At 41.6% G+C, this 17777-nt stretch overlaps 1 protein-coding gene across 1 annotated transcript in view; it reads left to right on the forward strand.

Moving 5' to 3' along the window:
• The window catches only part of PRMT3 (protein arginine methyltransferase 3), a 112292-nt gene extending 95487 nt beyond the window's left edge, over positions 1–16805 (forward strand). Inside the window, exon 16 of the mRNA XM_075927736.1 lies at positions 16105–16805. Within this exon, the coding sequence (XP_075783851.1) occupies positions 16105–16214 (110 nt within the window). The 3' untranslated portion in view covers positions 16215–16805. The remainder of the gene's footprint in view (positions 1–16104) is intronic.
• Positions 16806–17777: the final 972 nt, after the last annotated feature.

A 17777-nucleotide genomic window follows, 5' to 3' on the forward strand; every position in this document is an offset into this window, starting at 1 on the left:
CTAGTACTTATGCTCTTCACAGCTCTAGTGTCACTTGGGTGCCATTTTCTTTACATTGTTTTCAGATGCTGTGATAGGTGAGCCCGCTCTCAGCAGTTAGATTAAAATCTAAGCGGGGCAGCAAGGGGCCAGAGATAGGGACCGGGACAGCTATAACCCTATTGGGCTGGCAGGTATGGAAAACAGGACAGCTATCTACTGTATATTTCAGAGAGTTTCTCTGTTTCTGAGTTTGACGCCCAGCTGGGGGACATGCACCCCTTCCGACAGATGTGCCTGCTTCAGCTGCAGTGGCCATGGACAGGTGCTTCTCACCTGGCCCCAAGCTGCTGCAGTGAGAGAGGGCTGCTGAGGTGGTCCTCTGTCTCCCAGGGAAGCCTGCATACTTAACCACTCATCCCCAGCCTCACCCTGAACAATAATTTAAATAAAGAAAAAGAAAACTTATTTGAGTTAAGGAACTGAGCAACACTGTTTAAATCTTCTGGTCTGTTCCATATAAGAGTTGGCATCTCCCTGTTCCAGAGGTGACATTTCAAGGGACTTCAGGGAGATGCTTAAAGACTTAATATTAGTGTTGAGTCCTCTTCCTTCATTTTGGTTCAGTTTGTGATTTGAAAATTCTTCATCCAGTGGAAAGATAGACATGCTTATTACCTATTTGTTCTAAATGATAAATTATGTACCCTAAGTGACTCTTCATTTCCATCTTTTATTTAGTAAGGTGCTTGAGAGGAAGTTATGACAATTATAGGGGAAAAAATGTAAATCACGCTGTTCTTTCTAGCAAAGGTCCTCAAACTGTACAGGACCCTTCTCCTCCTTGGAACCAGAGTGGAGCTGTGGCTTGAGGGAAGGGCAGAAGATGTGGACAAAAGTAGAGGGGCTAAGCTGGGGTAGCAGTTGGGAGAGGGGGCAAGGTCAAGACCAGAGTCCTCTTGGGGCTAGTCCAGGCCCCAGATGCACCCCCTCTCCCCTCTCCCTTGGTAGCAAGTCCCACAGTTTGGGAATAGCTGCTTTATTCTCTCTCTCTCTCCGTCCCTCCCTGTGGGACAACAGAGTGATGTCATCACGTCACTCTGCGTCCCACAGAAACAAGCTCCACCCACCCCCAGCCTTGCTCTTCAAAGGGCCCACATGAAGGGCTTGGGCTTCTTTGTCCTGGTCTTCCTCTCCCCTCCCCTTCCCAGTAGCTATGGGAAAAGCCAAGTCCAGCGTGGCTCAGGCCCGCCCCTCCTGGTGGGCTGGGGGGAAAACCAGGCCCGTCATAGCTTGGGCTGGGGAAAACTGGGTCCTCCCCTTCCCCCCTCTTCCCCCCAGCAGGAAAACCAGAACCGGCATGGCTCAAGTTCAGCTTCTCCTGGTGGGCTGAGGGAGAAAAAACAGGCCCAGCGGGCCAGGAGGAAAGCCAGGTCTGCCCCTCCCAGTGGACTGGGGGGGAAAACTGGACCCAGCACGGCTTCAGCCCACCTTCCCACCCCTCGGTGGCTGGGCGCTGACTCGCCACAGCCCACCTCCCAGCGGCAGGGGAGGGAACGCAAAGAGCCCGGACAGGGAGGGGCAAGTGGTTGGGGGGGTGGAGGGCGGCCTTGATGCCAGGCCTTCTCCAGCAGCAGGGAGAAGAGACAGAATGGCCTCAGACCCTCCCTGGTGGCGGGGATAGCCCAGTGGACATGGGGGGAGCCTGGCGCAGCTTTGACCTAGCCCTTCATGGTGGCTGGGTGAATAGTGTGGCCTTGGCTCGGACTCTCCCAGCGGCTAGTGGGGGGCCCAAGAGCTGGAAGGGGGACTCTGGGCCTGGCCCTCCCCAGTAGCCAGGGGGAAGAGCTAGGGTCAGGGTGGCCTCAAACCTTCCCAGTGGTAGAGGGGTGGAGAAGGACCGGGGCCTAGTGGCGTCCGCCCCAGGTCCTCCTTGGCCGAGAGGGGGATTGGTGAGCGTACAGCCCCCTAGTAACTCTAAAACCAGATTTTATAACCAGTTTGCCAAAACTAAAGGCATTCCTGTCCACCATTTTTACTCAAAGTAAAACATTGGCATAAAAAATTAATCCTCATTCTCTTATTATCAAATATATGGAAGTTCCTTTTTTGTTTTGAGTCGCCTGAAGTGATATTAAGGTATTCATGATCTTATTAGATTTGCTATCTGCAAAGCTTATGGCTGCCTGAGTCTATTGCATATTACTCTAACAGGAAAAGGTCTGCATTATGCCAAAGCAAGACTATTCTCTCTGCAGCATAAGCTAATCCTGTCATTCCTCTAATATCATGCCATTTGGCATTCTCAAATTATAAATCTGTGGGGGCGGTTTTCCTTTTAGTGCTAACAAATATGTGTGTGTATTCTTTTTTATGTTAATGCTAATAGTACCCAGTACCGCTAGAGTGCTTTAAAAACTCATCTGCCTGGGAAAGACTGCAGAAAATTGTTTGAGGAGATGAGAGAGGAAGAAGATTGAATATTGATCAGAAATTCTTGAGACTAAATCAAGAGAAATTGGTCATAATGATAATCATGGAAAGAGTTCATGGACTCATCAACTTAAGCTAAGGGTGTTACATTTTGATTAACTAATTGAATAGTCAATGGGATTTCCATCGACTATTTGATTAGTTGATAAGAACTTCTGCATTCCACCTTTGAAATGTACAAGAGCCCCAGCAAGGGCTTTTGTGCATTTCAAAGTTGGAGTGCAACGTGGAGCTCGGGGCCAGTGTGGAGTAAGGATGTTAAGGACTAGTCGACTATCTAATAAGCAAATGCTTATCCATCAGATAGAGGCAAGGAGGGGTGTGAAAGAGGGTACATCAAAGCGGCAGCACTGTACAGAGCCCATGGTCCATGTGGCGTTGCCGCTTTGAACTGCCATTTCGAAGCAGCAGTGCTGCACAGCTGATCCTGGGCTCTATGCAGCGCTGCTCCTTTGAAATGCCACCGCGGCGTTTCAGAGGGGCAGCTGGAGACTCCCTGCAGCATTTCTGCAGAACCCGGAGTCAGCTGGGCACTCTTATACATTTCAGAGCTGGCCCGCGTACAGCCCAGGGCCAACAGGAAGTCCTCCCGGGGGCTCTTGTGTATTTCAAAGGGTAAGCACCCTCGTAGAACCCAGAGTCAGCAGGATTTCCTGCTGTCCTGGGTTGCACATGGAGTTCCAACTTTGAAATTCACTAGAGCCCCTGCCTGAGGTTATTGTACATTTAAAAGGAAGAATGTGGAAGTACCTATCGACTAGTTGGATAGTCGATGGATATTCCATCGACTACCTAATTAGTAAATTAATTGTTAGTTAATATCCTTAGTGTGGAGTCCCACTGACCCAGTCTCTGTGCAGGTGCTTTGGCTTTGAAATGCACAAAAGCCTCCGCTGTTTTAACCCTGTAGAAGGAAGCACTTGCTCCTGATCTAATCTGTATTTTTCCCTACTGGGCATCATCTGAGATTTGCCGGCAATGAGCAATGAAGTAAGAGTGCTGTTAGCATGCTGGGTTTGTGTTTAATAATTAATATTTCAACAAAATGAAAATCTAGAGTAAGAACCCAGCTGCCTTTTTTGGCAAGACAAACTATAGATGCCGGTCAGACTTCAGTTAGCCACCATTGTAAACTTGAAAATCCCCTTTTAAAAAAAACAACAACAAAAAAACCCCAGATATTTTATATCTATTTGAATTGATAGAAAAAATGTGTTTCTGGATTTTCCATCTGCCTGCTTCCACCCTGTTAAACATATTTGCTAAATTTCTCCAAACAAAAGATTATAAAGAGAAGATCATGGGTTCATGAGTTTGATTTAGGTTCAGACATATGGTAAATAAATTTCACGCTTCCAAAAATAACCTTGCGAGTCTGTGTTGACTTTTTTCTTCTCTATTGCAGTGCATTAAGTTGAAACAGAAAATTTGCATGCAAACAAACTCCATTAGCAATAAAACAGCACATCGCTGTTATTTTATGTTCTTGATATTGCCTTGCGGTAGAAATAAAACCTTGATGTTACTGTTTTTCCACAATACCAAAAAGGTTGAGCACAGCAAAACTGAAAAAGGACTTCTACAAATAAACCCTGTAAAATTCTTGATTATCTTTATACTCCTCAGTTTCCACCATAATTAGGTAGCCATTTGCAAGCTAACAAACTTTCAAAATGTTAATTTTCTTTGCTCGGGTTTGTTAAATGGTAGGAAATTGGCTTTGGCACGATTGATATATTTTGATGCTTTGATATTAAACTGAAATACTTCTGTATTCCACATTCAGTTATTGGAGGGTTAAGTTCTTAAATGAGATTCTGTTTCCTATTCTACCTGTCTAGGATTGCAATTAAATTATCTGTTGTAAGCTTGTCACCATAGCAATCGTTCGCTGTTAAGTGTTGTGGCAATATCTCACCCCTTTAAAATCTAGTTCTCCTTGTAGTCTGAATTTTAAGGTCAGAGAGGACCAGGCCAATGAAACTGGTGATACTTTTTATATTGACTTCAATTTTTTTTAAGATTTAAAATATGAAGATATCTGTACTCAGGAAGAATATCAAATGGGGATGATATATAGTGATTTAGGCAGCAGCCCAGACTGATTGGGCTTCAGTGAGCCCTGCAGCCACTCAGAAATGGCAGAGCACAAAGTTGTCATAAAGCTAGCTTAGCCTCTTATCTCACTCTAAATACTATCTACACCCCCATGTTATCTGAACGCAAAACATCCTAGTAGTTGATAGTTGCTTTCTATCCCCACAATGCAACTGCAAAATGCTTCTGATGCAGATACAGCAGTATGAGGTCTGACTTGAGAAAATCCACCATAGCTGCACCTGTAAAATCATCATGAGGTCATGAGCCTTGGGAAATGAAAGCAGAATACTAGAACAGTAACAATTCCCTTGAAACACGCAGTGTGATGAGTTCAGTTTTATATTAGCAGACGTGATCGGTGAGGTGAGGCTGCTCTTTGGCATTCATAAACTGGTGGTGAAGGCAGCCAAAATTACCAAGCCATAAAGGGATGAGTGTGTGTGTGGCTGCAAATGTCAAGATGGCAGCAACAGTACATTAGGAAAGGTAAGAACTAAATCATTCACACAAACAGCACTTACATTGTAATAAACTAAATCTTAAATATTGCATAAATATTTCACTTATGCAATTGTAGCAGACCTTTGAATTGCTGGAAATGGCTGTCCTTAAACTCTTTTTTTTTTTTTTCAAATGTTATAAACTCTAACAGCAAGTCCTCAGAACACTAAATGTATGTTATCCTTAAAACTCCTCCTGCTAGCTCTCATCTTTCCCACTCCCACTGTCATTTTGTTACAGATCTGATTCCAAGTTACCAAAAAAGCTAAGACTGATTAAGCTTAGAGTGCACTTAATTTTGGAGTAAGCCCCATTGAAAACAAGTATAGAATGGGATTCCTTTGGAAAAGCTGAATTATGCTGAAGTAAAATAGGGAATAGACTTACGGTATGGCCATTATGGTCTGTGACCAGGATGTTTCAAAGTAAGGATCATGTACCATGTAACATAAAATAAGAAAATGATACACAATGGCAACTGGTAACTCTTGATCTCTCTTACTATAGCTTTTTGTATTGTATACTTATGTAACCTAGAGGCACTGAGAGTGGAAGAATGAAGCCTGTTCTACAGCTTTTGCTAAAGGCCAGCTGGCTTTTAGCTTATGCTGTTGAGGCACAAGACTTTAGCCCCTAAGGTTGAAGGTTCAGTCTCACCTGCTGACGTCCTGGGTCCATCGGTTTTACAAATGGCATTACACGGGTGATGAAGTCTAAACCTAGTTAACTAATTAAACAAGACATAAGGGTTACCTAAACTAAGCTAAACTTTTTTTTCTAACAAAATCCAACACGGCAAACAGCTTGGGAGTCGACTTATTAAATCACACAAATTCTAAAATGCATAGAGTATCTTGAAGAATAATGCATTGCAAAGTTGGTCCACATTGTTCTTCAGGCATATCACATTGTTTTCTCCCAATAAGCAGTTTTCTTTATGGTTTTTCATTCTTGCAGCTAGGCCCTGCATTTTCTTCTTGCTCTGCTTACACTTGATACATTTTCCTTATACCCAGGGAACACATTTCTTTAAAATATTCCTAGAGAGGGTCTCATTTACACCCACAAGCCATGACCGTTTTTCTGTGCAAAAGTGTCAGGGAATATAGGAAGCTGTGTGTATACTGAATAAAGTCTTCCCTTTGCCTTTCCAGTCCACTCCACTCTTCCTTTCTATGCTGCCACCATCCTTTCCTATATATTGTTTCTGTCCTTAAACAATGGTCTTAACTAACTCTGCCGTGCTTTCCCCAGGTCCATCACCACATAAGCATAGAACAAAAACAATCCTATCCAGCCTTTGTTTGTCTTGTCCCATGTTAGTCTGCTGAAAAACAGAAATTGAAAGCCCAGAACTTTCAAGAAGCAAGAGCTGGCTGGACAGACTAGAGCCATTAATTCATTTTTATGAGACTGTAAGTATAGGTGTAGCATGTTTGTGATAAGATAGAATTGCAATGTTTATTTTTAAAAGAGAAATTTAATATTGATTTTTTTAAAAAAATCAAAAAGATCCAATTTAAATTAAAAAGTCTGATTTTTTTTGTTTGTTTGTTTTAAATAATAGATTTTTATCCATCCTGGTCTCAGTGCTACTCAGATTTAGCCCAGTCATCAGGGTGATGGGACTCCAGGTTGGTCAAATTTGAATGAGTGGCACTGCATTCAGATTTGGTCCAGTCAAGGTAGAGAGCGGAGCCAAACCTGAGCAGCACTACTACCCCAAAGTTGCAGTACCCATAGCAGAAAGCTAAGCCTCGCCATCCTTGCAACACAGGAATTGCAGGAGCTGCCATTGTGTGGCGAATAGCAGGCAGGACCCTCCTAACATACCCAGGAGACAGGATCCAACAGAAACTACATTAGTGCCTCCATTACCGGGCTAGTTGCTATACTGCAACAGGCCATAAACATTTGTGAATGGGTCTGAGCCCAAAAAGGTTGATAACCACTGGTTTAAAGGACCAGTTTTCAAGCCAACTTTTCTAAGCGGTAGTGCTCTTTTTAACTGGGTATAAATCTCAGTATGGTGAAAGACCTTCCATACAAAGCCCAGTTCTAAGAAAAATACATTCTTGTTTGGATCTTGATAGAGATGTAAGTGACTAGTCAATTGACTAGTTGCTTCCTCCTCCACCTCCCCCCCCCCCCCCTTGGTGCCAGGCAGCAGGGCAGGTGGAGCAGGAGTCAGTGCTGCAGGGAGCTAGCTTAAAAGCCGGTTCCCACTCCAGCTCCATCTCTGTGGGGGGCAGGAGAGACAGGAGAATATTGGGACCAGGTGCAAGCCAGGAATCATCTGATTCCAAGCTCTGTCCTAGATGCTGCGCCTCTGCTTTTTAAATGTATTAAGAATCATTTAAAAATCAGAAGCACAGTGTGGGGGACTTGGCTCGAGCTGGGACAGCTGATTCCCAGCTCGCGCCCGGTCCCCTACCTGCACTCCAGCCTTTTTACATTCAAACCTAGTGTGTAGCGGCGAGGACCCGGTGCAAACCTGCTCGCTCTTAATACATTTCAGAGGCAGAACTGCAGCAGGATTAGCTCCCGGGGCTGGGTGCTAACTCTGCTGCTGCTCCCCCGCTTATCCACTAATCGATTACTTGATGGAAAATCCATCGACTAGTTAGTTAAACTAAATTTAACATCCCTAAATCTTAATAGAATCTAAATTATGCCACTATTGTCTTCTCTGTCCCAGGTGATTTTCCTGTTCAAGCAGATTACATTCACTGCTTTCTCATAAGCCATTAATCACTTAGGGTTGGGTGATGAGGATTGGAGAAGGGAGTGCAATTTACTGTGAGGTGAGATGGGAGAGTAGCCTGCTTTCTGAATGTCCAGTCAGTAATCCATATAATCAAAAGAAGGGCATGAGAGAAGGCTTTGCTAAAATTACTTCCTAAAACCAAAAGGGAGTGAAAACATCTTTCCTAGATACTGAAAAGTATGGGAAAGATTTCCACGTGAGGAAGGAGTAAAAAGGTTTAGGCCTCGTCTACACTAAAAAATTAAGTCAACCTAAGTTAGATCGACCTACAGCCACTACAGTAATTACAGCAGTGGTCATGTCCCACTGTGCCTCGTCTGTCATTAATCCATGTCCTCACCAGGAGCGCTTCCCTCCTGATTTAGCTGTGTGGAGCATTGTGGGGCAGTGACAGCTGGGGTCCCCTTGCCACCACTCCATGGCTTGTAGCTGAGATTGTCTTCCTTAGGGCAGGAGGACTCTAGCGAGCAGGGGAAGTGGGAGAATGCTGATGGCCAATATTGTCTTAGTACTAAGCCTCTCTCAAAGGTGGAATTATTAGGTTGGTGTGAGGGCAACTTTTATAATCAGGAGCAACGTTCTAGTGTAGACACTTAAAAGCGATAGGCTGATGTAAGCTGTCTTGTATTAACCTGACTCTGTAGTGTAGGCCAATCCTTAGTGTTTTAGAGAAGGAAATGAAAAAAGAAGAGATATGCTAACAGTGTACAGTAGTGAATTGTGTACACACTTTTTTTCTTGCATTCTCATCATACAGGAACAAGCAGATACTCAAACTGAAAAGCCAAAAATGTAAAACTGATACAAAGAAGTACTTTTTCACATAATGGGTGATTAATTTGTAGAACTCGTTGCCACAAAACATAATGGATTTTTAATGGATTTTCTTGTTATTCTTAAACATGTCCAGTCTTTATTGTAAATCCTGATTTACAGTAGCAAAGACTTTTTAAAAAAAATTGTCATTGGAAAGGATATAAATTATGCTTCAGATCATAAATGCAGGGAGAAAGAAACTTACCCTGCGTACAAATAATTTCACCATTTTTTTTTCCTCTAAAGCAGCTGGCCATTTTTCCTTTCAAAGATGTGATACTGGAATGGGTGGATCACTGCTCTGACCCAATATGAAACTTTCAGTGTTGGCATTATACATTTATAAATGGAAGTTATGATCCTGATCTGAGGGCCTTTCATACTCATTGATAATACAAAGCAGAGACATCATAATGCACCAGAGGTATTGTAAGTGTTATATCTATATCATGCTATCCTACATAGGGGCATTTGCAACTATGTAATTTACCTTCTTAAATGAAGTTACTCTGGAAATACACTCTCTGCTTTTAATCGGCTGTGATAGCAAGTTCCTTGCTGCAAGCATTTATTGAGTATTTTCTTCTTATTGGGAGTTAAAATGTAAGGGTTTTCCAAGGGATGAATAAAAAAGCTGGAACAGGATTATAACACATTCATTTTTGTCCTAATGGAACTGCAGTATGGTTTATTTGCATCCTACTGAGCATAACAAGAGCAAGATGATGCAGCTTAGTCCCAGAGAGAGCTTCCACTGCAGTTTATAGGACAGTAGAGCTGTTAAAAAGCATCAGTCATTTTATATCTCCATGACAGAGATTAATTGTTCTGATCTGCCTCCCTGTTACATGGCTACACAGTCATTGCTCGGTTCAGCTACAAAAAAGGGTATTCAGAAAGGCAGATCTAATGTGGTGGAAGGCATAGCTATGCCTCTTGACAGTGAATTACACATTGACTCTCTGGGTAGCTTAATGCAATTAACTTTTTATAAAAATCTGAGGGCTTTCATGAAAACATTAATAAGTTATTAAAGATGTTATTTCTCAGAGCTTCCTTTGAGGCTAAATGTACTTCAGTGAAATAGTTAACTGGTATAAAATCTTATCCTTTTGCTTGACAGGACTGTTGCATTAAAATAACCAGTCACTAGTATTTTTATGTATATAATTACCACAGTGGAGCAGTCTTGTTGATCAGTGGACAATTAATAAAAACTCTGATGTTGATGTTAGTCAGATTTCTGAAGAGATGGCCAAGTAACAAGCATCTCTAGCTGCTCGGAGACTAAGAATGAGGAGAGAGGATACCAGGATGCCAGAGGCAGAGGAGATATAAGAAGGTGGTAGAAGGTGGACGGTGAGGAGAGCAAAGATCAATAAAGCAAGGCTTTCTGGGGGAGCAACAGAATAATTAATGCTTTACATGGCTAGCTTTCTACTTTATTAATGCAACATTCCATACCATCCATTTTTAAGCAGAGCGCCTGTTTTTTCTGCTTAAAACGATAGTACTTGATCCAGTATATGACTTTCCTAAGTATTGTGGAAAATATTGAAAAAAGCTGCTACAGGCAGTCCCCAGGTTACGTACAAGATAGGGACCATAGGTTTGTTCTTAAGTTGAATTTGTACGTAACTCGGAACTGGCTCCAGATTCAGCCGCTGCTGCTGAAACTGACCAGGGGCTGACTACAGGAAGCCCGAGGCAGAGTTGCTCTGCCCCCAGCTTCCTGGAATCAGCCACTGATCAGTTTCAACAGCGGCTGAATCTGGAGCCTGGGACAGAACAGCTGGGGCGCTGCCGGGTAGGTCCCCCCAGGACCAACCCGGCAGCACCCCAGCTGCTCTACCCCAGGCGTCCACAACAAAAGCCTGGTCTGCTGGGGGGGGGCGCACTAGCTGCGCCCCCCCCCCCCCCCCCCAGCAGACCAGGGAGACCCGGAGCAAAGCCGTGGAAGCGCGGGACCCCGCCGCCTCTGAGGCTTTGCTCAGGGTGTCCCTGGTCTGCTGGGGACCCCCCCCCCCCCCAGCAGACCAGGGACACCCGGAGCAGCTTTTCTCGCCCCGGAGGACGCGGTGGCAGGACTACTGCGCATCTGGGTGGTCCCGCCGCCCGTGAGTTCCGGGGCGAGAAAAGCCCCGTTCGTAAGTGCGGATCCAACATAAGTCGGATCCGCGTAACTCGGGGACTGCCTGTGTATATGTATATGTGTGTGTGTGTGTGTGTGTGTGTGTGTGTATATATATATATATATATATATATATATATATATATATATATATATATATATATATGAAGGGTCCAGAGATTAGTTTATCTGCCAAAAAACTCCAAACCCCTATGGATAATTTCAAAAGGTTTTTTCACAGCAAAGGTAACAACATCAGTGAGATCCCTCTATTAAACCATACTATAATAAGCCCAGAGATCAAATTTGCCCACAATGTGAAGGAATATCCATATCAAATACTGAATATTGTTGCTTCTGGAGAGTTGGTGGGATATTCTTACGTAGCATGATGGTTGACTCGTAATTCTTGTGAGCATCAGATTGGAAAATGTGATGTGTATGTGCTAGAGCAGTGTTTATCGAGCAGTGTTTCTCAACTAGTGGTATGAGTACCCTTAGGGGTACTCGAGAGAAGTCGGGGGTATATTAGCACAACTGAAATTTGGAGGAAACTGAATATTTGTTTTTAAGTTTTATAGCGTTTTATTATTTTTGTACTTTTTACACCCCAAAATTTCATCGCCCGCCCGGCTATGATTAAGTTGTTTAAACAAATGTATTGCAATGGTAGAAAAAAAAATTGTCTGAAAACTGTAGGTACTGGGGATACTTTTTTCTTTTTTTGAAAAAGGGGTACTTTATTAAAAAAAGAAAAAAAGCTTGAGAAACACTGTGTGTGCATCGAAGTTGAATGTATTGACAGTACATGTTCCATTTGGACTCTCCTCTGAGAGTCATGATGAAAACGTTTGTATGTCATGTTAAGTTGTATTTAACTTCCAAAGGGGTGGCATAATCATAGCTTCTGTTCATTTGATTAGGTAATGCGCATGCTTAGCACCTCCAAAAATCTGGCTTTTGTTATGTGGATGCTTAATTTTAGACAGTCGCATCCGAAAAGTTTTGCCTGTGTATGAAACTTCTAATTTTTACCTGCATAAAAATGCTGTATTAAAAAGCTTTGAACGTGATTATAGGCTTATAAGGTTGTTTTTTCTAATGGCCTTTACCCATTTTAAAGATTTAGGCTATGTCTACGTATCTCCTGCTGATAAAACTACTGCCTCTTGTTGCAGTGGGTTTTATTTTGTCATCAGGAGGCCTCTCACCAGGGGAGAGAGTAGCTACGCTGCACTTTAGAGTGGTGTGGCTATAACATCATGGTTGCACCATTTTAAGCTGTGCAGTATAGATGTAGCCCTAGTCTGACACCTGCCTAACACAGGCCATATAGAAATTCACCTAGTCATTCTCTACCAATTTCTGAATAACCTGTGTTTCTAGTCTGAATTTATCTAGCATCATCCTTTAGCATTTGGATCATCAGTTCTTCGTGAAATTATGGAATAGGTATTTCTGTTCTTGATAAATAATCCATTTGTTATACATGGGTTTAAAATGAGCTCTCAGCGAATGGACCAAGTAACACAATTTGTGCTGCATTCATGTACTCAAATAGTTGTAATGAAAATTAAAGCAAACCTTGAAGCAGGCACTAAATGACAAGTATGAAAAGTCCAAGCCCCGTACTTACTGTGACAGATGGCATTTTTTGCATGTACTGCAATAATTAAAACTTTTTATTGAGGGTTTTGTATAATCAAATATGTAGGGAATATAATGCAAGATGAACAGCTAAGTATATGAAATTTGCAGGAATGCTTATGAATTGATTAACTTTAAAGTATGCCTTCTAATGCCTCTAGATTTGCAAAATACATGTTCATGCACAACTTTTTGTGTTCAATTCTGCATGTATACAAGTAACATGCTTTATACATGAAGTCCTGTTTGCTCACATGCATTGAACATAAGATTTTGTGCAGCATGTTCCAGTGCAGAAGACATTGGATTATTGGTTAGGACACTTGGATCCATGCTAACTTGCTATATGATCTTGAGTAAGTTGCAGTTCCTCTGGCTGTGCATCCATTTTCCCCTATTTAAAATGGGGGTGAGGGTGGGAGTTAATATTTATCTCCCTTTGTATAACACTTAGATATTACTGGTGTTGGCCGTATTAGGGATTGTAATTAATAATGCAATGCCATTTGTTAAAAAGTCATATTCGCAATAGTAATTAATACTAATATTGACTTTTGTACAGTGACTGCTTGCACAAATAACGGTTGAATCCCTGTTTGAAAATCTGTCCTCTCAACTGTGTTCATTAATTATTTATGTGAAATTATAGGTTTTTTCCAAGTGTTTTGGTCAGTAGCGAGTGCTATTTTGCTAGTTCGGATTCTTTATTCGAGGAAAAAAGATTTACTGCATTGCTTCCTTTTTTTCTTCTTTTTTAATAACATTTCAATCCAAGTACATGAAGACATTTAAAAAGTACAGAACTGTTATTAGTGGCACTGCAAAACACTTCAGCATTTATTTGTACCTCTTTATTCTATGCAAGTATGTGCAATTATTTCTAGATCTTAATCCTTTCCGTTTCTTCAAATCCATAAAGCATGGACCAGCTGTTGGTGATCTTCATAACTGTAAACTCACCACTGTCCTCTTGGCCTAGGAATCTTCCATCAAGAAAAGTAAACTTTTCTATAAAAACTAGAATTGTAGCTCGATAGAAAAAAAGCTATTGTCCACTTCTATCTGTTGTAAAAATGTGCAGAAATATGTTTACCTTTTGGATACACACTTTTGGCCTGGTCTACACTACATGGGAAGGTTGAATTAAGATATGGAATTCCAACTATGTAAATTACGTAGCTGGAGTCGATGTATCTTACATCTCATTTCCGTACTGTCCACACAGTGGGAGGCTGATGGGAGTAATTGCTCCCCTTGGCTTCCCTTATTCCTCGTGAGGAGCAGAAGTACCAGCACAGAATGGAGTGTCCTTTGAGTTTATTCTAGTGGATTTATACTAGAACCGCTAAATCGAACCCTGGAAGATCGACCACAGCAGCGTCGATATTCTGCATAGTGTACATGTGCCCAAGCCTTACCTGGGAAGATATTTTATATAACTCTGGAAACTTAAAGGTTGGTTCCTGGCTGCAGGCATTTGTCTACAAATCTTACATGGTACCACACTCAACTTAAAAAATACATAGCCCTCTGTACATAGATACCAAATTGTTAATACTATTCTGCCATCTTTCATTATAGGCTCTGAAAGTGCTTTACAAACATTGAACTTCAGAAACCTTCAGGGGTGGAATTTGGGGAGATAAATGCAATTATCACGGCTGGGCTGTGGCCAGAAAAACCATATGAACTCCCTGGTCTTTACCCTTATGAAAAGGGCTGTGGGACTCTGTCAAGATGTCTCCTTCATGTCCATGCCTCCCCCTCCAAAAAATATCTGTTGGTGAATCATACTTTTTCTTTTGGGGTTAATAAAAATTAACACTAATTGTGAGTAATATGACAGTGATGTGCCATATCCTGAACAAATATTATGGAATTAAACCTGTGGTTCTCAAATTAGGGGGTTGTGACTCCTCAGAAGGGTCATGAGATTATTACAGCTGTCAGCCTCAACCCCCAAACTCTGCTTTTTCTTGGGCATGTCTAGTATGTTAAATGTAGAGTGTTTTTCATTGGGGGGCGGGGATTACACTCAAAGGCTGGCTGTGTGAAAGGGGTCACCAGTGAAAAAGTTTAAGGACCACTGAATTAAACCTTACAAAGGTATTAAATTGAATTCTGTATTGTCCATTGTATTGAAAATGCAAATGTTTGTATATTATTGTAAAAATGTGCAGAAATATGTATACCTTTTGGATTTGCCTTTAGGAGGAAGGCAGGATTAATGTCTCTGGGAGCTATTAGGAACTTTAAATATCTTTTTGGGGATAGTAAGCATGAATCATATTTCCTAGGAAATACATAGGAGTGAGGGTAAAGCAAATAACCACCTCAAATCCATCTTTTTGAAGCTGCATTTTGAACAGAGATTCATTTGCTGGCTGATAATGTGGACATCAGAGAGCCAGGCTAGGTAAATGGGTGACTCCCTTGCTTGTAACAGTTGTTGATCAGGACAAAGGGTGCAATGAACTTGAAATCTGAGGAAAATGCCGAGGGGAATTGAAGGCTTCTCCTAATGGAGCCCATGTTGCAGTTGAAGGGATCTCTATTAAACGCATTAGCATGTGTGTAGGTTTTTTATTGCTTTTACCATAAGAATAAATTGGTGCTTATTTAGAAGACGCTTTGGTAACATATATTTCAATTAAACTGTGTACTGTTGGAGGAGAAAAGTGAAGCAACCCTGCCTAGACTGTCTCTTTCTGGGAATAACACAGTGAAGCAGAGAACTGTTGATCCTAGACATACCACAGCCAGGAGGGAGAGGGATGCATGTCTGTCAGCTGTTGCCTCTCCTAGGTGAAGTCAGAAACCTGAGGGTGGGCGTCCTCATTGAACTGCTGTGGGGAAATATAGGTGTAGCTATTCTGAATTATGACACTGCTTGTGCAGTTTAATTTCATGATGTTTTTTATTGAAACCGTTCCCCTTCAGAATCTGGTTAAAAACAAAACCATGGTCCGGGTTACTGTAATACAAATAGAAAGCACTTCGCATACGTGGTAAAAAGTGAACTAGACTAAAACTGATCACTCAGTATTCCTCCCGGCGTGGTTGTAGTAATGTTCTTTGTTTACATACTGAACACCATGAAGGAATAACAGATGTACACTTCAGGGAAGAATTCTTTCCCTTTAGTACTGACTTCCTGAGAACTACAAAACATCGATAACCTCCCTGATAACGCCATCCTTGCTACCATGGATGTAGAAGCTCTCTACACCAATATTATACATGAGGATGGATTACAAGCAATTAGAAACACTATCCCAGAGGATACCACTGCCAATCTGGTAGCAGACCTGTGTAACTTTGTTCTCACCCACAATTATTTCCAATTTGGTGACAACTTATACCTCCAGATCAGCGGCACGGCCACGGGTACCAGCATGGCCCCACAGTACGCTAACATCTTTATGGCTGACTTAGAACAACGTTTCCTCAGATCCCGTCACCTTTTACTCCTTCTCTACTTACGATACATCGACTTTGCTATTGGTAGAAGTGCTGAAACCATCTCCCTACATAGGTGTAGCTTTCGTAATGTTCTTTGACTTTTATTTATTTGCTCTAAAACAGGCTCCTCATGCAAACCAGTAAAAGGAGAGAAATGTAACACTGCTGTTCTAATCATTTACTGCAATCATTGTTTTTGTTCTTGTAGGTGAAGCCTTGAAAGGAAAGATAACTGTTCTCAAGAATAGAAAGGATCCACGGTCCCTCATTGTAACACTTTCAGTGAACAACACAAAACAGATGTACAGCCTTCAGTGAACGTACTAAACAGATGTGAAACGATATGAATTTTATATGGATATGACTTAAACATTAAACAGGTTTTCTAAATACAAATGAGTTTTGGCTCAAGAATGCAGCAGGAGTTGGGGGAGTTGGAACTGATTGGCTTTTCATTGGTGTGGTCTTGCAGCTCTGACAAATTTATGAAACCAAATTCAACTGCATTTCATATAATGTGGAGAGACGGAATGAAAATGGTTTTGTTAGATGGCTCTACCAGAAAAGTCAAATACACCTCTGACATTTACTGTAATGATAACATGCTGTCTGTAACATTTGTACTCAGCAGAGCCTTTCTTATTTTTAATGTTCTCACTGGCAAATCTGATTATTCTTACCAAAAAAATCTTAGCTAAGATTAACAGAGGGACAAATAATGTGCAGACTTCATTTCATTTTTATTTGGCACAACTCAATATAATTCAGTGCTTCAGGATTTGGCCCATCATGCTCTAGTGATGAAGACTACATTTGTTTTTATAAACTTTCTATTACAGTATGAAGTATTGTCAATTGTGTAAATTGCATTTGTCAAAATAAACAAATTTCATTTTGTTATGCAGTTCCCTTAATTTTCATTGGTCATTTATTGGAAGATTAAGAACATCAATATCTACAGTGGCTCTCCTAGTGATTTCTGAAGTTTTTCCTACTCTGGTCTATTGAACTGGCTTTTGCAAACTTGCATATGTATCTGGTTAGTAATAGAGATGTAGCCGTGTTAGTCTGGTTTAGCTGAAACAAAAGACGGGACTATGTAGCACTTTAAAGACTAACAAGATGGTTTATTAGGTGATGAGCTTTCGTGGGCCAGACCCACTTCCTCAGATCAAATAGTGGAAGAAAATTGGCATGACCATATATACCATCCCTTTGATTGTATCCCTTTGGTATATATGGTCATGCCAGTTTTCTTCCACAATTTGATCTGAGGAAGAGGGTCTGGCCCACGAAAGCTAATCACCTAATAAACCATCTTATTAGTCTTTAAAGTGCTGCATAGTCCTGTCTTTTGTTTCATGTATCTGGGTAATACCAATGTCCTTCATCTGCTCTTTCCTTCTTCAAAGCACAGTTGCACACAAATGCAGACAGTTGCCATCATATGCCTGTCTGCTCTCATCCAGCAAAACAAAATCCTATGAAGCTACCACTTATAAAAAACAGTAGGCGAAAGATCTGGAGGTGCAGATTGTAAGAGCATAGGTGGATGCAGGTGCATCTCTGAAATGCACTAGTCTGCTGGCCACAATACACCATTGATAGGGAGGCCAAAACTGCTACTAATCTATGGGCTGAATTGCAAGTAGAACAGCCTTGCAAGTATGTTGATTCCTTTTCCCCACCTACCTCCTCTTGGGGTGAGAGCATAGAACTTGATTTGTCCACAATGGGGAAAAAATTGGCTTGGGAATTATGAACATGACAGGAATGTCACCCTATGTTACGAGTAAAAATTGACATTGCTTTAATGTTGGATACTAGACCCTTCTAAAATAACCCTCCTCCCCTCACCCCCGCAAAAAAAAGTTCATGAGC

This window comes from Pelodiscus sinensis, chromosome 4, assembly GCF_049634645.1.
Source record: "Pelodiscus sinensis isolate JC-2024 chromosome 4, ASM4963464v1, whole genome shotgun sequence".
In the NCBI taxonomy this organism is placed as follows: domain Eukaryota; kingdom Metazoa; phylum Chordata; order Testudines; family Trionychidae; genus Pelodiscus; species Pelodiscus sinensis.